Below are 22,763 nucleotides of genomic sequence, written 5' to 3'. Positions count from 1 at the left end.
AAGATGTAGCAGAGTGGGTCAGTAAGTGTATGACCTGTCAGAGAGTAAAGGCAGAACACCAGCGACCAAGCGGACTCTTGCAACCTTTAGAAATTCCGATGTGGAAATGGGAGCAGATAGCCATGGATTTTGTGGTAGGATTACCCCGAACTAAGACTAACCATGATGCAATATGGGTAATTGTAGACCGACTAACCAAGTCAGCGCACTTTCTTCCAATCAAGGAAACCTACACAGTGGATAGATTAGCGGAGCTATACATTAAGGAAATTGTGGTAAGGCATGGAGTGCCAGTAGCTATCGTATCTGACCGAGATCCTCGATTCAACTCTAGATTTTGGAGGAGCTTTCAGGAATGCCTAGGAACCAAACTAAACATGAGCACCACTTACCATCCGCAAACAGATGGATAAAATGAGCGAACCATTCATATATTGGAGGACATGCTGAGAATGTGTGTAATTGATTTTAAGGGTTCTTGGGATGAACACCTGTCTTTGATAGAGTTTGCCTACAACAACAGTTATCATGCGAGTATCGGAATGCCCCCCTACGAGGCATTATATGGCCGAAGGTGCCGTTCGCCCTTGTATTGGGATGACGTTGGTGAGAGAAAGTTACTAGGTCCAGACTTGGTGCAAAGGACAAGAAACATAGTTCAATTAGTCAGAGGACGCCTAGCAACAGCCCAAGACCGACAGCGTAAATACGCCGATCTGGCACGGAAGGACAGAGAGTATGAAGTGGGTGACCAGGTATTTCTGAAAGTGTCACCATGGAAAGGATTGATGAGATTTAGGAAGAAGGGGAAGCTGAGCCCCCGTTATATTGGACCTTTCGAGATTCTAAGATTGATAGGACCCGTGGCATACGAGTTAGATTTACCTCCAAATCTTCAGCAGGTTCATAATGTTTTTCATGTATCAATGTTGAGGAAGTATAATGCGGATGCCATACATATAGTGGAGCATGGGCAAGTAAACCTTCAAACAGATCTGTCCTATATTGAGCAGCCAGTCAAAATCATTGACCGAAAAGAGCAAGTACTCCAAAACAAGAGAGTCAATCTAGTCAGAGTCTTATGGAGGCATCACAACGTCGAGGAGTTGACTTGGGAATTAGAGAGTCGCATGCAAGAAAAGTACCCCCATCTATTTGTGGATTGATTCCGGGACGGAATCCTTTTAGGGGGGGAGACTGTAAGAACCCTGATTTTTGTAATATTTTAAAACTTTAGTGAATAGTAACTAGAACTAGTTATGTAATACGTTTGGAGTTCATCACAAATATGAATAGTGGAATTTTGGAAATCCGAGATCATATTCTTGTTTATCGAGGAAAATAAGTGAATGTAAAAGCCGTCGGAATTTGAAGATTCACGATTATACTACGTGTTTTCATATCCGTACAGAATGGAGTAGAACCGGCAATATTACGTGAAATAAATATTATATCATGGTGTTTTTATGATCAAGAGAAAGGAATAAAATTGGTTAAAGGATTATAGGTGATAAAAGAATTCACTGCGAAACGAAATTTAATACGATTAAACTATCGGAATGGAACGAAAATCGCGTGTACGATAAATAATCATTGAGAAATAAATTCCATGCAAGTTGGACATGCAAAACCAAGTTAACTAGTAGTTAGGAGATGTAACTAGGGAATTAGAAGCTAACTAGAATAGTTAGTGGAATAGTAAGTGAATAGAGATTGGGAGACAATGAAGTACAAGGCCATACCTCTTCATTTCTACTCATCTAATTTGTCAACCAAGCTATTTTTTTGCTGAATATTATGCCCATATATACACACTATCAATAATATATTATACACTCACACACTTCAACCAAAAATCATTCCAAACCCCCCCATCCCCTTTTGCTCTCGGCCTGGTTGTGCAGAAAAGGAGAGAGAGCTCTCTTCTTCACTTCACTTCTCCATCCTTCCCTCTATTATAAACTCTATAACTATTCACAAAGCTTCCTTACATCCTAGTAAAGGTATGTCTATGATTTCATGGCCAAATTCTTAATGGTTTGTGAGAAACAAATTCTTGAAGTTCAAGAACTTTAGGGACTGTTTTGACTAACTTGGTTTCTTGGTTTTGTTTCTTAAGAATCTAGCCCTTTTAAGTGTTTTTCAAGCAAACCAAGCCCTAATCATCTTAGTAATAACCCTCCTAGTGTCAAGAAGGTATAACTTCCAACTCTTTAAAGGTTTAAGGGCGAGTTTAAGAGTTATTTATGATGTAGTGTCAAGATCCAAGAGTTTGTGTATGTGTAAGGTTATTTTGCTCATATTCTTGCTAAGTACTTGAGTTTTTGAGTTGTGATGCTTGTATGTGATGCTAGATAAAGTATATAAGGTGTATGTGGGTGGATCTTGAGAAGTAATAAGTGTTGTGTTGGTCATAAGTAGTGATTGTGTCAAGAACAAGTAGTAGAAATGGAATGTGGAGCCTATTGCACTTGGTCTGCCTTCTGCAGTGTATTCGGCCATGTAAATGTTTGAAATTTGTGTGTTACTGGACATGAATGGGTAGAGCTTTATTTTTAGTTTCTGTACATGTGTGGATCATCCCGAGGGGATTTACGGTTTAGAAGTTATGACCGTTTTAGTGTAGAGCGTTCATACGAAAAGACAGCTGCACATAGGTCACTTGCTTGATAATTTTGAAAGGCTAAAAATGATTTCGAAAATTTGGAAAAATTATGATAATTAAATAATGTAGAAAGGAAGACTGTCCAAAAAGAATTTTAAGAAAATAGAAATTTTTCGATTTTATAAAAATGTTTTAGTGAAGCGAATCGATAATCGCGTACTAACTAAGATCGTTGGTTATTGATTTTAGATCGCCAACAAAAAAACTGAGACCATACCACTCCTAGCACTCGAGGCAAGTTTACGAAACCCTAACACAAATATATACTGTTGCGATATTGATGCCATGATGTACAGTTTAAAAATATATGTTTGTCTGTGATATCAATACATTCCAATTATGCGATTGTTTACGAAAATAAACTTCGTTTTATACGAGTATGAGAAATTGAAACGTAATTTTAATATAATACAAGATAGTGGGAGTCAGAGATATTTTTAAATCGATTTAATCCCGGAACGAGCCGGACGCGGAAGATTTCTATTTCAATAAACAAAGTACTTTCGCGTAACATACATATTAAGCGAACGATTGAGATTTGATTTATAACTAAAAGAGATAATCGAATATTCACTCAAGGGATATCCTACTTGATTATTTATTTATAAGTAATACCTAAAGAGTTACTAAAATATCCGGAAAATACTTAAAGAGACATTGAAATTTTTTTAAACCAATTCGCTCTATCTAAAACGTATGTAACCATTCGAAGGATAATTATAAGATGTCAATCCTGTCTTAAGTATTTAATTAAGATTTTTATCAATTCATTGAACCTTATTGAGAAACATTTCGTACTTAAGGTTTTATCAATTCATTGAACCTTCTTAAAAATATTATGAGACCGTAAATATTTAATATTCCGTACTTCTAAAAATCATTTAGAAATAGACATAGTTCCCAAGGATACTTTCTAAATTATTCAAAATTCTTGGAAGAGATCAATCATCTGAAACTTATCAAAACCTTAGGGAACTTAGTCTAGAAGCATAAGAGGTTTGCTTTCTCGCTCAATGAAAAACAAGTGAATAATATATGTAAAACTCTACTACAGTTAAGGGTTTGAAAATGATTTTTAAATTCAAAACTCCGACAACTCCCAAGGATCAATTGTATTAAAAGTGATGAATAAATTATCTTATTTAAAGGTCAACTCAGAACGATCTATTCCTTCGATAAAGGATTTTATGTAAATGATATAATTGTTTTGAGACTGGAATGTGGGCTACCCGGCACGGAGAGGTATCGGGTAGTGACCAAGCGCGGAGTGGCGCAATATATAGTTATATGGTCTCTGTGACCATTGACTTTCGGACTTGCACGGAAATGGGCAACCATCGTGTAATCTCTTGATAAGCCCAAAGGCGGCTAGGTTCGTATTCCTTCTACTAGTAGAGAAAATTTTATATTCGGCTGATCACCGGTACATGGTTTATTCCAGTATAGTCCCTTTCCTCCACTTTGGAATAATTGTTGTGAAACCTAGAGCAGAAGGCCGATAAGGCTGAGTTTTAAATAAGGTTGTTGATGAATATATTATCACATCCATTTGAGAATCTTGGTTCAAGCATCATATTGAGATTTTGAGATGAAATGAGTACGAGTATAAACTGATTAAACTGATACATTTAAAGTTGAGTTTTTCATAAAATTTACAAGCATATAAACTTTTAGAAACCTTGGATATACAATGCTTAATGGTTGTTTTTCCCTAAATGATTATATTTAGATGTTGGATATCTATATCTTGCTGAGATTAGTGCTCACTCTTGCTTTTATAAATATCATATCACAACAGATTACCAGCATGGCCCGAACCAGGACGACTGCCCGCAAGCGGGTAGGGGACGCACGTGAGTACCGTAGACTGTTCGTCCGCCAGCCACCTCAGATAGACGAATAGAGATAGTTTCCTTTTGAGTACTTGAACCAAGACCATTTGTGACTCGAGCCAGTCTCATGTAGAGCTGTTCTCGGCATTCACTCTTTTGAGATAATTTCCTTTGGTCTGTAATAACTTAACTACTTTAACGTTAATTTAGTAATGTTTCTGAGCATATAACCTGTGTGTGTGTGAGTTTGGTTAAAAGGTCGAGTAATTAGGTAAAAAGAGGATTAATTATTTAATAGACAATATTAAGTGATCGTAACAACCCGAATTCCCGACCTTGAATTCGGGGGTGTTACATCCACAGCTAGCCCAAAAGATGAACGAAAGTGGGTGCCCCAATCGCCACCCTCCCAAAGGACGAACAAAAAATCCTTCTTCCACCCTAAGTTATTGTCAGGGATGGACTTCCCATTCACTATGTGGAGAACGGTGGGGCGTTGGTTCAAAAAAACCCACCCCGGATTCTTGTCGGGGCTGTTCTTGAACTGAAAGATCTTTCTGAACACAGCAACCGAAGTAGGAAGATTGTGTTTGGCGCATTGCGACAAGTAACAAAGAATCAACCTCCAAGAGTTTGGAGGGAGTTGTCAAGGGTTGATGCCCACATCAGCTAGCAAAACAGGGATAAATAGATGAAAAGGAAGTTAATACCTACCCTTAGAGTGTCCCTGTAGACGTATAGAGCGACTTTCTTCCATTGACAGGCCCTGTCGGCCGGATTCGCAAGAACCAGTTTGAAGGGTTCCTTTATCTTGAAACAAGTTGTCAACTTATCCAATTCCTTCGCATCCCTTAAGAGGCTGATGTGATCATGCGCGTCCAGATGCGTGTCAGACGGGTACTCATCACCTCGAGTGTTAATCATGTCAATCAAGGAAGTGTACCTTGACCGAATGGGGAACTCATTAGACCTTTTGGTCACGCTCATCTTGGCCAAACGAGTCATTTTCTTTTCATCCATCTGAAAAGGGGCGTAAAAGAAGACAATTTTAAACACAAACTATGCAAAAATGGACAAAAGAAAAGGGAAAGGTATTTACCTGGAGTAATGCTGCAAAAAGGGGCTGGCTTGCTAAGTGAAGGTTTTGGGACTCAAAAAATCCGACCTACAATTATTTCTCTGAGATCTTTAGAAAAAGAAAAGAGGAAGGAAATTCAGAAATGAGAATGTGAGAAATGAGTGACCCTAGTTACTCCTTTATATAGGCGGAAAAGGGAAGATGAAAAGGCAGAAAAGCCCATTAAGCTGAAGGCCCAAAGAAGAAGCCCAAATTCTGGAAAGTTCTAGAATATCTTTAGAGTTATTAAGTTCTGGAACCTTCCAGAATATCTTCAATAAATCTTAAGGCCCAAACAAGGCCCAAATCCAAAAAGGATTTGGAAAAGAGAAGGCCCAAATCCAAAAAGGATTTGGAAAAGTGAAGGCCCAAACAAGGCCCAAATCTAAAAAGGATTTGGAAAAGTGAAGGCCTAAATCCAAAAAGGATTTTGAAAAGTGAAGACCCAAATCCAAAAAGTATTTGGAAAAGTAAAGGTCCAAACAAGGCCCAATCCAAGTTAGATCCCAATAAAGTCCAGGATTGAGGTCGAATTTGAGGTCATAAATCCTATTCAAATTCTTTCGAACAGGCGCCCGAAAAATACGGATTAAAAAGACCAGGATTGAGGTCGAATTTGAGGTCATAAATCCTATTCAAATTCTTTCGAACAGGCGCCCTAAAAATTCGGGTTAGAAAGACCATGATGGAGGTCGAAGTTGAAGTCATGGATCCAGTTCGAATTTTTTCGAACAGAAGCCAGAAAAGCACTTATCAATAAGACCAGAATTGAGGTCAAAATTCTGGTCGTAAATCAAGCACGAAACTTTTAAGGAGCACCAAGATCCAGGTCGTAGGTTCGACTAGGATCCAGGTCGAATCCCTGGTCGTAATTCCTAGTCGAAACCCTGCGAACAGAAATCAAATAAGGCTGAAAATCTCGACCAAAATCCAGGTCGAAGGTTCGACTAAGATTTTGGTCGAAATCTAGGTCGTGAAACCTAGTCGAAATCCTTCGATCAGGAATCAAACAAGGATAGAAATTTCGACCAAAATCCAGGTCGAATGTTCGACTAGGAACCTGGTCGAAATCCAGGTCGTGGAACCTAGTCGAAATCCTTCGACCAGGATTAAAAGGCTGGCCCGAAATTCGACTAGGATACATGTCGAAATTTCGACTAGGATCCTGGTCGAAAAAGGGTTGAAAATTTCAGAAAAATCCCAGAAAAATTAGGGAAAATTTTAAAATAATTTCAAAAATTATTTTTGATAAGATATTCTTGAAATATTAAAGAAGTAATATCTGTGAGTATCAGAATATTCTTGAAAATTAGGAAAAAATCCTAGAAATTAAGGGAAAATTCCTGTAAAATACCAGAAAATTCCTAAAGAAAGAGAAAAAGGTAAGAAAATAATAGGGAAGTTCTAAAAACAACCCTGAAGCCGTGTACAAGGCAAATCGTTGTAAATGTGTAGGTTGCTCCACACTTTACGCCAAAATGATACCCTGTAAGGGAACAAATGAACTTAACTTCTGCGAAATCTTTTACTGTTTCCCAGAAGTTGGGGGGTAAATGATAGGGAATAAAATAAACCCTGATTGCGTAATTAATATTGCATTAATTGTATTAACATTGGGCTGACAGTTATGCCCATTAGAAGAGGCCTAAGACCCTTGATAGGGGCCAAAAATAGCCTAGGAATATAATTAGTGTTAAAATTAATTAGACCAGATACGGTCCAATAACGAAGACCAATTAGAAAGGGCCCAAAACCCTGAATATTATTTAATTTCGTAATTAATTAATAAGGGATAAATCAGCTGTCAAGATGAGTCCCAATGAGGATATAAATCCTTGAAGATTAGCCCCCAAGGGACCTGATAGGATAAGGAATTAGTTTCCTACTTCCTAGGACTCCAAAGTCCATTCCAATTCTGAGACTTGCCCACCAAGTCTCCTAACCCAAGTACAATTCAAGGACTCCCAACATCTATATAAGGGGCCTCACCCCACAAATCAGAACTACGTTTTTTTACTTGATCATTGGCAATCAGCAAGGTACGTAGGCATCTTGTTAAGGCATATTGAGTCACGAAACACAAGAGCAGTCAAATCGAGCCTCGAAACTCACATTCCTTCGTAATAAATACAGCAATTATATACCTTAGTTTTTAATCCATAACAACCGGAATGGGGGATAATTTGTAATTTGGTTGACCCCTCATTTTGGTTATCCCTTTACATCACGACCGTCGGATCTTCTTCATCAAATAATCAGAGCCGTTAGATCCACATACTAAAAAATACACTCCACAAGTTCTCAGGTTCGAATCCCGTCAACAACAAATATTTATATTATTATTTATAAAAATACATATAAGTTTTCGGATTCGAATCCCACTCACCAACAACAAAATTTACATTATTATTTATGAATAAAATCTCATTAATCATATACTATTTATACTATTTGAACCTAACTTGAAATTATAATTATATAATCATTCTTTAGTATTTAATTATTTATATAGAATTTTAATAAAATTATATGAAATAAAATTAAAAATATATAAATATTAACCAAGACTCGTACATCGCACGGGCCGTAAGCTAGTTATTTTAATTGGTGATTTTTATATAAATACATTTAGACAAGACAAAATAGAATGTCTTTTTTATGTACGCCCCTCCAAGTAGACAAAGCAACGAGTCCTGACGAAATCGTTCATTCATATATCACATATATAAGATGATGATTATTTCTTGTTACTGTACATTTTTCCAAAGTTTGTAATGTTAAACTTTTCCTCATTTTCCCCTCTGCGCTTGGATATTTCCGTTTAGTAATTTTGTGTGTAAACTAAGCTATGACAAAATTTAGCCGCCATGCTGGTAGCTTTGTCAATACTCGCTTCAATCTGGTAATCTCTCCGTTTCATAGGATTGTTTACGTTATTTTTAACACGCTTTTCAATGCTTGTTTAAAGTGTAGTTTTATAATATTTTTTAAATATTTGAAAAAACATTATGAAACTATATTTTATTGAAATCTCAAAATATGTGTCAAATAGTAACGTAAACATTTCACTGGGACGGAGGGAGTAATTAATAAGTATATAAACTTATGTACAAATTATAGAATATGCCTCTATATAAATTAACCATACAGCTACGTAATATTTGCATTCTATTCTCTCTGTCCCGCTGCAAAACACATAGAAATCTCAGTCATCTTCCATATCTTACCATGAGTTTTCTAGTACAATTGGCGAAATCTCGTTTGGAAACAAACTCAAACAAAACCACCGCCGACATTGCTCATGACCTGACTCCATTTTTCACAGTGTACAAAGATGGCACAATTCACAGACATTTTGGCCGACCATTTATGCCCGCACCAGAAAATCTAAACGGTGTTAAATCAAAAGATGTTGTGGTTTCAACTGATCCTCAAGTTACTGCTCGCATTTTCTTGCCCGAGTATTTGACACGGGGAGAGAAACTCCCCCTGTTAATGTACATTCACGGAGGCGGATTCTCAGTTGAATCCGCCTTATCGACTTTTTACTCTCCTTATACTTCGTCCATTGCGTCGCAGTGCAATGTGATGGTTATTTCGGTTGATTACCGGCTTGCACCCGAACATCCAATCCCGTCATGTTATGATGATTCATGGGAAGCCCTGAAATGGGTTGTTTCTCATGCATCCGGGTCGGGGCCTGACCCGTGGGTAAACGAGCATGCGGATTTCGGGCGGGTATTTTTGGCGGGTGATAGTGCGGGAGCGAATATTGCACATACAATGGCTACTTGGGCGGGTGTAAAAGGACTCGAGTCGGGTGTTAAAATCTCGGGTTTAATTTTGGTCCATCCGTTTTTCGGGAATGACAAACCCGATAAGTTATGGAATTATTGTTGCTCGGCTGAAACGGGTCTTGACGACCCGAGATTAAACCCGGCTGCGAATCCGGGTTTGTTGGCAAAGCTTGGGTGCAAGAAAGTGTTGATTGCTACGGCTGAGAATGATTTTTTGAGTCCAAGAGGTTGGAGTTACTATGAGGCTTTGAAAAAGAGTGGGTGGAAAGGAGAGGTTGAGATTGTGGAGACTAAAGGGAAGGATCATGTGTTTCATTTGTTCGACCCGAATTGTGAAAAGGCCGGATCACTAATGAAATTGATAGCAACTTTCATCAATGATGACAAGGTTCTATCTTTGTTATAGATTTAATAGAGATTGAATAATCAAGCTCATGTAATCATGTTGCTAATATATTGTTGATGTCGAGGAGATGTGTTAAATATAATCAACATGGTATTAGAGTTTAGGCTGATGGGAGGAGTAAGGTTCGATTCCCAGCCATCCCCGACATTCTCACAATTTATTGTAGACAATAAAGACAATTAATCATTCTCGCGACACTAAAGATAATTAATGCCCCAAAGATGGATGTCGGTGTTCCACTCTTCGATCTATAAATGGGTTTCGAATGAGAGGAGTGTTAAATATATGATCCTATTGGGTCCTTCCTCTAACACCTTTTAAATGAGCCGGTTACTCAACAAGATGTAAATAACTTGCATGACCGGCAAATTTATGATATGAGTAATGTTATAAGCACAAAAAGGTGTTTCAAAATGATGTGACATGGCAGATATAGCAGTTTGGAATGATTTAATTGGTACTTTTGATGTAAATACGGGGTCTATTTTTATTTAGCCAATAAAAATTTGTCAAATCACATTTTATAACTTTTTTTGGAAATCAATTTAATACCCCTAATATTTTCTTCTGATATATAGATATCTATCTTATGATCCGATTATGATTAGTGATTAATTTTTAATCTTCCTAGTTTTTCTTTTCAATAATCAAACACATTCATGTACATATTTTGTCTTTAACAAAATTCGTATTACAATCTTTAAGTATAAACAGAGTGTTGCGGCCATGCATTCATTTCAACTTCTGTTAAACCTATCCTCCAATATTAGAGATTGAAATTTTTTTGACTATTTCTTTTGTCTAAACCAAAATAACCACCCATTTCTACCTTTGTAATTTGCCATCCAACCATGAAGGTGCCTTAAGTATTGGGTAAAACAAATACCTGCTTTGATTTTTTGATGTTGCACTTGATATTTTTCAACTTTGAAAAAGTCGTTTTAGAATACCCTATATATACAAAGTACGAGGATATCTGTCCATGAGGTGGGTGAAGAAAGTGAGGTTTTAGGTTCAACAAAACTTCCAAATATTTTACTTTTCTGTTTGCGACAAACAATATTACTTTCTATTCTTCCTAGATACATGTGCAAATTTTTACATGCCATTTTTGATTACCAGAAGGTATTGTTATTTAGAACTGCCAATTTGAACAATCGGATCGGTTCCGAATCGGAGTAATTTCGGATCGGACTTATTTTCGGATTATGATATATTTGGTAATCATTTAGGTTTTTTTGGGTGTGATTCGGTTATGGTCTAGTATAAATTAAAATCGTGTGATTCGGTTATGATCTAATACATATTAAAATTGAATAAAATTTGAATTAACCTCCGACAAAATTTGTTTCGGATAAAAATCGGTCGGATTTTATACGATCATAACTTAATCATTTTTTCAATTTGGGAGACTTTCTTTTTGTTAAATGTAGTATTTTTAAAAAAATATAACGTAATTTTACAAAACAAATATGATTAAATAATTATGTAATTACCATAATCATAAAATTATTTGAATTATGAATTATACTTGCTTCGGTTCATATTCGGTTCATGTAATACATTATTCAATTTTGATCGGTCCAAAATTATAATCGGATCTTGTGTTTCGGATAATTTTCGGATCGGCTTAGTTTGATTTTTAGATAATTTTCAAATTACAAAATTCGGATCTTGCATTGAATCTTGGTTTCATAAATTTCGGTTCGATTTTCGGATTTAGATCCATTTTATCAAGCCCGGATCACTTCACATTTGCAAAATGTCAAAACATTCGCCTAAATCACATTTGGACACACCACACGAACCGAGTGGAGTAGAAAACCCAAACCGAGTCGAATGTGTTTTAGCTCGAACTGATTCAACTTCAACTCAAACTGAATTACCTTTTTTTGTAATTTATTTTGAACAATATTCAGGTGTTTGTTAGCTTGTGTGTCATGATTCCGACCAGGTAAGTTATTTTTGTAAATTAACTTATCATTTTCTTGTATTTTGTGCATTATTTTGTTGTTATTTTATTTGATAAAATTTATAAACTGAATTAATTCTAATATGAGATTATATATTTAATTATATTTTCTAATGATTAGTTTATAAAAATAATTTCAGAATAAAATTTAAATTCATAACTGCGTTTTAATTTTTAGATATTTTTTTTACAAAACCTAAAAGTACAAAACTTACATATTTCATATTTCTTTATGAAATTTAGTTATCAAAAATGACAAGAAAATAAGAAGTCTGGAAAAATAAAATATTACATTGTTATAATGTCAAAATATATTCAATATCTCAATTACTAATTTGATTTATCTTCTAACCGGTCTCGCATCAATCCATCAAATCGGTAGATTTATAACTTTTATATCCATATATTTTGTATAATTAAAAAATAATAATAAGATTAAAATATTATAGTAGCGGTTTGGAATTAATCAAAAATACAGTTTATAAAACTATTATGACTAGATAAGAATATGATAAACTCGAAAATTTTATAAGAATTTGATTAATTCAAAAACTTGTTAATAAATCGATATATTGAGAATTCGTTAAGATCTATAGCTCAAAAATTCGTTAAAAATTTGAAAATTCAAAAACTCCATTAAAATTCTTGATATATAAGGTAGTGGTATGCCACCTCTACTAACTAATTATGGTACAAATTAGATAAGACAACAAAAAAGAAAAAAAATCAGTCATGTAAATAAGATAAATAAAGTTGTTGGTGTATTTATTCATAAATTCTCACCCAACATACTAATGGCAAATCCAACTATGAAACATGAAACATGAAACATGAAACATGAAACATGTTATGTATCTTCATCCTGCTGGTAAATCTATCTGACAAGCCACATTACCAATCTTACTTGCCACCGTGTAAGGCCCGTAGTATTTTGCTGATAACTTTTGGTTTCTTCTCATCACCACTAACCCTTGCCTGTATGGCTACAACTTCGAGAACATTTCATTACCTACCTTAAAATGCCTTTCAGATCAATTTTTATTTTCATACCAAACCATCCTTTCTTGCGACTTGAGTAGGTTCTCCTTCAAGAAACTCTGAACCTGGGTACTGTTTTGAACAAATTGTTTGACTGCTGGGTTCGAGGACCTGGCTCGTTGATAGTGCAATGAGGGTGGGTTCAGATTATATAGTGCCGTAAAAGGTGACATCCCCATGGACGAGTGACAACAAGTGTTATACCATAACTCACATAAGGGTAATCATTGACTCAACATATTTGGCTTATGACCAGCGAGGCAACATTTCTAGGCATTGATTCACTTTTTTGCCCCCATCCGTTTGTGGATGATAGGTGGAACTGAGTTTCGATTGTACTCCCATTATCTTGAGAAGTTCCTTCCAAAAATTGCTCACAAAAACAGCATCTCTGTCAGATATTATTGTTGATGGAGGCCCATGCAATTTTATCACATTGTCTAATACTTTTTGAGCTACTATCTCTGCTGCATAGGGATGGCTCAATGCGATAAAATGGCTATATTTGGTTAGCTTATCTACGACCACCGGAATTGCCTCTTTTCCACTAGATCTTGGGAGGCCCTCAATTAAGTCCATTGAGATGTATAGTCACCCATTCTTTTTATGGAATAGGGATTGGCTGTAGAAATCCGGGATTCAAAACGTGTTCAGGTTTACACTTCTGGTAGGTGTCACAAGACTTTACATAGTCTATGACTTCCCCTCTCAAGGTTGGCCAGAAAAAGTTGTCTTCAATTTTCTTAGTGGTAGTGGTTGTCCCTGAGTGACCACCTTCACTGTTGGAAAATATGGGTATAAGTCCCATATTGGTAAGTCATATTTTTGAGCATTATGACTAAAAGATGTGTGAGATATGATGATATTCTCTTAATAATGGAAATTATTATTTTCCATTAGAATTTGGCTCAAATATTATGGCATAAATTAATTTGATTTTGTTTCAGATTAATTGATATGGTGTATGTCTTGATATATATAATCTGATTCTGTTTCAGATTATTTATGGAATAGAGTAGCTTGCAAGTATTACATCGATTCCATAATTAATGATATTTAATTATGGAAAAGAGTAGCGCACAAGTCTATCTACACCTATATAAACACCTCTAAGGCGTTAGGGTTAGACACACCAAAAACATATTCGCCTCTAAACACAAATCTCTCTCTCTCGGTGATAGTTTCGTGCCCGTTCAAGCTCGCTGAAGGTGCTCGTTATCCGTAACGCCGCCGCTACCTCGTTTTATCCTGGGAGGCTATCGACTCGCACATACGGTGAGAGGCGAAATAGCTTTAAGGAGACAGTTTCAACTGGACTCGAGGATCTCTTTTTGTTTATATCTTTTCTTCCTCCGTTTGATTTCGTTTACTCACGCACACACTTGTTTGATTATTTGTATTAATCGTAGATTGTTTTCACAATCTTAAAGCTATTTTTTTTATATACATCTGTGACTGATACATCTGTATCTGCTTGTTTTGTTGAGTAACAGATCGATGGAGAACCAAACTATGAACGATTCGATGAACATGACGGCTGATCCCAACGCACAGATCACTGGATCTGATGGGGTTCACCAGCAGCCGATTAACCCTAACGCACGGATCGTACGATCTGATGGGGGTCAAACGCCTGTTGGACATGTGCCTTCGGGACATGTGCCTGTGGAACACACTGTCATTGGACAGTTTAGTGTTCCTCTTGGACAGATATCGGCAGGATTCACTCCTCCGATCATACCTGCGGTGCCTACTGGTGTGCATACACCTGTAGTACAGACGCACGTACCATCTGTTCCACCCGTGGTGCCTGCTGCACCTGTTATGCCAACTGTGCCTGCTGCACATGCTGAAAAACCTGAGAAGTTCAACGGAACGAACTTCAAACGTTGGCAACAAAAGATGCACTTTTATCTGACCACGTTGCATATGGATCGCTTCCTTAAGGAAGAACCACCGTTGCTCACTGCTGAGAGTAACATGCAGACTGTGTATGCTGCTGATGCTTGGAAGCACTCCGACTACATCTGTCGGAACTATGTGTTAAATTGTTTGTCTGACTCGTTGTATAACGTATATAGCGCGAAGCCAACAGCTAAGGTCTTATGGGAGTCACTTGACCATAAGTATAAAACCGAGGACGCTGGGGCAAAGAAGTGGATTGTTGGCCGCTTTCTTGATTATAAGATGGCAGACTCTAAGACTGTGGTCAGTCAGGTGCAGGAACTGCAGGTGATCATTCATGACATTCATGCTGAGGGAATGGTCATAAGTGAGTCTTTCCAAGTTGCTGCTGTTATTGAAAAGCTTCCACCTGGATGGAAAGATTTCAAGAACTACCTTAAGCACAAGCGAAAGGAGATGTCTATGGAGGATCTTATTGTTAGACTTCGTATTGAAGAAGACAACAGAGGGTCCGAGAAGAAAGTTAACGCTGCCACTGAGAAGGCAAACATGGTGGAGCATGCTCAAAGCTCCAAGCCCAAGAAGGCTAATTCTGGTAAAGGGGCAAAGCTGGCACCCAAGGGAGGGATTTCGAAGTCGAAATTTCAAGGGAAGTGCTACAACTGTGATAAAGTTGGTCATAGGTCTTCTGACTGCAAGAAGCCCAAGAAGCCCAACAAGAAGAAAGAAGCAAACATGGTAGAGAATATCTCCAAGGAGATGGGTGACATAGACCTATGTGCTACGGTCTCTGAAGTGAACCTGGTCGGTTCTAATCCACGTGAATGGTGGATTGATACTGGTGCTACTAGGCATGTTTGCTCAGACAAGGCGGTTTTCTCTAGCCTCAAAGCTTCCGATGCTGGTGAGAAGCTCTACATGGGGAATTCAGCAACTTCTACCATTGAGGGTGAAGGCACGGTGATCCTGAAGATGACCTCTGGGAAGAATCTGACTTTGAAGAATGTACTTTATGTGCCTGATATTCGCAAGAACCTTGTGTCTGGTTCTCTGTTGAATAAGCATGGCTTTCGCATTGTAATAGAGTCAGATAAAGTTATTTTGTCTAAGAGTGGTATGTTTGTAGGCAAGGGTTATTTAACTGATGGGCTTTTTAAGCTCAATGTAATGTCCGTTAAGGACGATAATGAAATGAAGAATTCTTCTGCTTACTTGCTTGAGTCTCCTAATTTATGGCATGCTAGATTAGGACATGTAAATTATGACACTTTACGACGTTTAAGTGCAAAAGAATACATACCTAAACTTACTATCGATCCAAAACATAAGTGTGAGACTTGTGTTGAGGCAAAATTAACGAGATCATCATTTAAACGTGTGGAAAGGAACACCAAAGTGCTAGACCTAATACATAGCGACATATGTGATTTAAAATTCGCTCCAACAAGAGGAGGAAACAAGTATTTTATTACATTCATTGATGATTGTACAAAATACTGCTATGTATATTTGTTGAAAAGCAAAGACGAAGCTATAGATAAATTTAAAATCTATAAGGAAGAAGTTGAGACACAACAAACTGAGAAAATCAAAACGATACGAAGTGATCGTGGAGGTGAATATGTTGAACCGTTTGGGGAATTCTGTTCACAACATGGTATAATCCATGAGGTCACTGCACCATACTCCCCTCAGTCAAATGGTGTGGCTGAAAGGAAGAATCGCACTCTGAAAGAGATGATGAATGCGATGTTGTTAAGCTCTGGGCTCCCACAATCGATGTGGGGAGAAGCCATCTTAAGCGCAAATAATATTTTAAATATTACGATGCGCAAGAATAAGGATGTAAGTCCTTATGAAATGTGGAAGAAAAAGAAACCAAGTTACCAACACCTGAAAGTGTGGGGGTGCCTTGCAAAGGTACTGATCCCTACACCGAAGAAGGTGAAGATAGGTCCTAAGACTGTGGATTGTGTCTTCATCGGATATCCTCCACACAGCACTGCATATCGGTTTCTTGTTCATGAATCCAAGATTCCTGATATTCAAAAGAATACCATTATGGAATCAAGGAATGCCTCATTTTTTGAGACGATGTTTCCCTGTAATCCAGGAAACCAACAACCTACGACGTCTAAACGATCTCATGAGTCTGTAGATGACGATAATGAGAGTGACGAAAGTGAAGACGAAAATGTGGGGGTAGTGAGAAGGAGCAAAAGACAACGAACGGAGAAATCCTATGGGTCTGATTTTATGACCTATTTGCTCGAAGAAGGTGACCCAAAAACTTATAAGGAGGCGGTTACCTCACCTGATGGGCCTATGTGGAAAGAGGCCATCAAGAATGAAGTTGATTCAATTATGCAAAATCATACTTGGGAATTAGTGGACTTGCCAACTGGTTGCAAACCATTAGGTAGCAAGTGGGTTTTCAAGAAGAAGTTGAAAACTGATGGCACTATTGATAAGTATAAGGCCAGACTTGTAATTAAAGGATACAAGCAACAAAAAGGCCTTGATTACTTTGATACATATTCTCCTGTAACGAGAATAACGTCCATAAGGATGATGTTTGCTATTGCTGCAATGCGTGATCTAACTGTACATCAAATGGATGTGAAAACAGCTTTCCTAAATGGAGACATAGATGAAGAAATCTATATGGAACAACCTGAAGGGTTTGTTGTCCCAGGACAAGAAAGGAAAGTGTGTAGATTGGTGAAATCATTGTATGGTTTGAAACAAGCGCCTATGAAATGGCATGAAAAATTTGATGAGGTCGTGCTGGCCAATGGTTTCAAAATCAATGAATGTGATAGCTGTGCCTATTACAAGGATAACGAGAACAGCTATGTCAAGGAGAATGACAATGGCTATGTCATGATAACACTATATGTAGATGATCTACTTATTGCTGGAAGCAATGATAAAGTTATCAAATCTACAAAGGACATGTTGAAATCAAGGTTCGACATGAAAGATATGGGACTAGCAAATGTAATTCTGGGAATTCAAATTTCTAGAACATCAGAGGGTCTCGCATTAAGTCAACCACATTATGTTGACAAGATCCTTGAGAAGTTTCTTAAGGATGACTTTGAGAAAGCTAGGACACCTGTGGATATGACTTTGCACCTATCCAAGAACAAAGGTGTAGCTGTTTCCCAATTGGAATACTCGAGGATAATTGGTAGTCTGATGTACCTCATGAGTTGTACAAGACCAGACATTGCATACTCAATTAGCAAGTTGAGTAGGTTTACGAGTAATCCGGGAGCTGATCACTGGAAAGCGATTATAAGGGTACTAAGGTACTTGAGGGGAACTCGAGACTATGGACTGCACTATGGTAGATACCCAGCAGTATTAGAAGGATATACTGACGCAAATTGGATATCTAGCAAGAAAGCACTTAAGTCTACGAGTGGCTATGTGTTTACATTAGCTGGAGCGGCAATATCATGGAAATCCTCAAAACAAACGGTGATAACTCATTCCACGATGGAAGCTGAGTTTGTGGCACTAGATAAATGCGCTGAAGAGGCTGAATATCTACGTCAATTTTTGGAGGATATTCCAAGATGGCCAAAGCCTGTAACTGCAATAGGGATTCACTGCGATAGTCAATCCGCTATTGGCAGAGCACAGAGCACGATGTATAATGGAAAGTCTCGTCATATACGACGACGACACAGTTCCATTAGACAATTGATCTCAACCGGAATTATCACTATTGACTATATACCGTCAAAGGATAATATCGCGGATCCACTAACCAAAGGGTTATCAAGAGAAGTGGTTGAGAAATCATCGAGAGGGATGGGCCTTAAGCCTATTGCTTAACGGCATCATGGTGGACACCCAACCATTGCTGACTGGAGATCCCAAGAACTTGGTTCAATGGGACAACTAAATCATGATGACCAAATCACTGTGGGGGTAACCCCTGGCCTGTTCCTATGATGAGGAAACAGTGAGACCCGTAAGGTACGAGGTTAAGCTTTGAGCCTTTAATGATCTTTGATGAATACATGGAGCTCAGGAGTGAACGCATGGAATTCAGTTGAGTAAACGCGGGTTACTCTATAAGATAAAGATCACCTATGTGGGAGAGAAGTGGGGCCGCTTCAAAGGAGAATTGCGAGGCACAATTCTTTAGAAACTTCTGCAGAACCAGGACGATGTTCCATGGCCAAAATGGACATACTCATGAGAGCTGAACGAGTCAGAAACGATATAGTGATAAGTATATCATCGTTTACATAAACGGTCGAACAGTTCAAGGACAAGCACGTCTACTGTCTACCAGTAAAGTCGGTATGCTTACTCGAGCGAAGGTTCAAGGAGCATTCTCTACCTATCGTATGCTATATCTGATCGAAGAAACTATCACCAAGTCAAACTCCGTGTCTGTCTGTCTGTCTGTCTGGTGTGTGCTACTAAGATCACCAATCTCACCCATGTGGGGGATTGTTGGAAAATATGGGTATAAGTCCCATATTGGTAAGTCATATTTTTGAGCATTATGACTAAAAGATGTGTGAGATATGATGATATTCTCTTAATAATGGAAATTATTATTTTCCATTAGAATTTGGCTCAAATATTATGGCATAAATTAATTTGATTTTGTTTCAGATTAATTGATATGGTGTATGTCTTGATATATATAATCTGATTCTGTTTCAGATTATTTATGGAATAGAGTAGCTTGCAAGTATTACACCGATTCCATAATTAATGATATTTAATTATGGAAAAGAGTAGCGCACAAGTCTATCTACACCTATATAAACACCTCTAAGGCGTTAGGGTTAGACACACCAAAAACATATTCGCCTCTAAACACAAATCTCTCTCTCGGTGATAGTTTCGTGCCCGTTCAAGCTCGCTGAAGGTGCTCGTTATCCGTAACGCCGCCGCTACCTCGTTTTATCCTGGGAGGCTATCGACTCGCACATACGGTGAGAGGCGAAATAGCTTTAAGGAGACAGTTTCAACTGGACTCGAGGATCTCTTTTTGTTTATATCTTTTCTTCCTCCGTTTGATTTCGTTTACTCACGCACACACTTGTTTGATTATTTGTATTAATCGTAGATTGTTTTCACATTCACTACTTCCATGCATGTTGTCAATGATTTTTCTTCTTAATTCAATATCACAGCCAATGTATAATTTGCCATCTTTTCTTATTTCACCGTCCACCAGTTGATATCCTTAATCATTTCTCCCATCGATTGCAAGAGCTGCCTTCAATTCCTTAGAAAATTCATCATCTTCCCAACTCCGATATACTTCATTCTTCCAGAGTGGTTGACAAGTGTGCAATGCATTGCACTGAACTCTGCTACATTGCATCTGGAAAGGGCATCGGCTACCAAGTTGTCTATCCCTTTCTTATATATTATAACATAGTCATAGCCTAAACGTTTTGACAACCACTTGTGTTGTAACATTGTTGTTAGTTTATGTTCCATCAGGTGCTTAAGAACATCATGATCAGTCTTAATAATAAATCTGTTCCCCAATAAATAATACCTCCATTTTTGCACAACCATAATACCGGCCATAAGCTTTTTCTCATAGGTGGAGAGTCTCAAGTGCCTTTCTGCCAGAGTTTTTCTTAGATAAGCCAAGGGCCTTCCTTCTTGCATAAGAATAACCCCAATTCCAGTATATCATGCGTCTGTTTCCAGCATGAATGGTTTGTTGAAATTCGGAAGGGCAAATACCGGGGTTGTAGTCTTGGCAGATTTCAGTTCCTGGAATGCTGATTCAGCTGTTTCACCCCATTCAAAACAATTCTTTTTAGTAGCTGTGTCAGAGGCTTACTGATTGAACCATATCGAGATACAAATCTTCGTGTAATATCCCGTAATTTTTTTTTAATTCGATTAATAATAGAATAATAGAAAAAAGTATTAAAATTTGATTAAGATTAGGATTTAAAATTGAATTAGAATAACATGCCTAAAATTTGGATCAGATTCTAATATGGATAACTTGTAGGTTAAGAAATAGGGTTTTGTATCGTTATAAATACACCATATTCGTATTCCTTGTTTTTATCATTAAAATTCGTAGGACTTTCTCAGCAAAAATCAGCTGTTTTGTAAAATTCGTAGAAAATTCATCGTAAGTCAGAATTTAGTGATCCTGGACTTTTCAGAAAGGTATTTTCGTTATCTACAACTTTCGTGCTTTGTGTTTTCCAAGAAAATATCGTTTAGTGGGTCAAAAAGGCTATATTCAGATCTGGTCAGATTTTAAGGTAAGTTTTCGATCGATCTTACTAGTGTTTTCAAAATTGTATGTTATGCGTTTATATTTGATTATCAAAATATGGGCTAAGTGATGATATTTTTGAATGTATTATGTGTTACAAGTATACGTATTATTGTATATATGTGGTGTGTAGACGATAATTTTAGATCTCTGATTTGTGCCATGGTTTGTGAAAATATCGAATAAGAATTTAGGACCGCAGTCACCGGATTGTAGTGACAGTTTTATGAAAATTTAGGACCGTTATCACCGGGTTGTAGTGGTCGTGGCATGGGTTATGGATTTTGAATTATTGTTGTTTATGTGCTATGTGTATCGAATAAGAATAAGAATATGTATCAAAAGTGTTTGTTTCTTATATCGTATCATATTGATTATCGTATTTTTTTAATATGTGTATGTGTTACTTGGCCTACTAGTTGGATCGATTATTTTCTTGCTGGGCTGTATAGCTCATTCTTACAATTTCAGGTTTCGTCCGAGATTCGAGTTGTATAGCATTGGAGTTCGAGGACCTTAGTTTTGGAGTAGATTGACTTTTGGGCTTCCGCTTTTAGCTGCGCTTTTGTAATAGACACCTTTGTAATAGATTTTCGTATTAGTAAATTGTATTTTATTTTAGTTTGATATTTAGATTTCATAGTCCGGATGTGCGCGTCATTACAGTTGGTATCAGAGCAGGCTGTCTTTCGGAGTGTATTAGGTATGGGACTAGTACATTCCCTAGGATTCGATCTTGTGAACCATAGTTTGACCTTTGGTAGATCAGGGGGTAGATGTGTCTCGAACTTTAGGATTGTTGTGAATTTGGGGACCAAATTCTTTTTAAGGAGGGTAGTATGTAATATCCCGTAATTTTTTTTTAATTCGATTAATAATAGAATAATAGAAAAAAGTATTAAAATTTGATTAAGATTAGGATTTAAAATTGAATTAGAATAACATGCCTAAAATTTGGATCAGATTCTAATATGGATAACTTGTAGGTTAAGAAATAGGGTTTTGTATCGTTATAAATACACCATATTCGTATTCCTTGTTTTTATCATTAAAATTCGTAGGACTTTCTCAGCAAAAATCAGCTGTTTTGTAAAATTCGTAGAAAATTCATCGTAAGTCAGAATTTAGTGATCCTGGACTTTTCAGAAAGGTATTTTCGTTATCTACAACTTTCGTGCTTTGTGTTTTCCAAGAAAATATCGTTTAGTGGGTCAAAAAGGCTATATTCAGATCTGGTCAGATTTTAAGGTAAGTTTTCGATCGATCTTACTAGTGTTTTCAAAATTGTATGTTATGCGTTTATATTTGATTATCAAAATATGGGCTAAGTGATGATATTTTTGAATGTATTATGTGTTACAAGTATACGTATTATTGTATATATGTGGTGTGTAGACGATAATTTTAGATCTCTGATTTGTGCCATGGTTTGTGAAAATATCGAATAAGAATTTAGGACCGCAGTCACCGGATTGTAGTGACAGTTTTATGAAAATTTAGGACCGTTATCACCGGGTTGTAGTGGTCGTGGCATGGGTTATGGATTTTGAATTATTGTTGTTTATGTGCTATGTGTATCGAATAAGAATAAGAATATGTATCAAAAGTGTTTGTTTCTTATATCGTATCATATTGATTATCGTATTTTTTTAATATGTGTATGTGTTACTTGGCCTACTAGTTGGATCGATTATTTTCTTGCTGGGCTGTATAGCTCATTCTTACAATTTCAGGTTTCGTCC

At 37.0% G+C, this 22,763-nt stretch overlaps 1 protein-coding gene and 1 long non-coding RNA gene across 2 annotated transcripts; one reads left to right on the top strand and one right to left on the bottom strand.

Moving 5' to 3' along the window:
* The first annotated feature begins 8,778 nt into the window (after positions 1-8,778).
* Positions 8,779-9,878, top strand: LOC141687440 (putative carboxylesterase 13). Its single transcript, XM_074492714.1, has one exon. The coding sequence runs from the start codon at positions 8,843-8,845 to the stop codon at positions 9,815-9,817; it is 975 nt and encodes a 324-aa protein (XP_074348815.1). The 5' UTR covers positions 8,779-8,842; the 3' UTR covers positions 9,818-9,878.
* A 2,628-nt stretch (positions 9,879-12,506) lies between these two features.
* LOC141686824 (uncharacterized) lies at positions 12,507-20,550 on the bottom strand. Its single transcript, XR_012560815.1, has 2 exons — positions 19,845-20,550; positions 12,507-13,601 (listed from the first exon to the last, which is right to left on the bottom strand). It is a non-coding gene; the product is annotated as an uncharacterized LOC141686824 (long non-coding RNA).
* Positions 20,551-22,763: the final 2,213 nt, after the last annotated feature.

Source organism: Apium graveolens, chromosome 9 (assembly GCF_009905375.1).
Source record: "Apium graveolens cultivar Ventura chromosome 9, ASM990537v1, whole genome shotgun sequence".
Lineage (NCBI taxonomy): Eukaryota > Viridiplantae > Streptophyta > Magnoliopsida > Apiales > Apiaceae > Apium > Apium graveolens.
The sequence above is the reverse complement of the archived record's forward strand: the minus strand, read 5'-3'. Positions and strand labels throughout refer to the sequence as shown.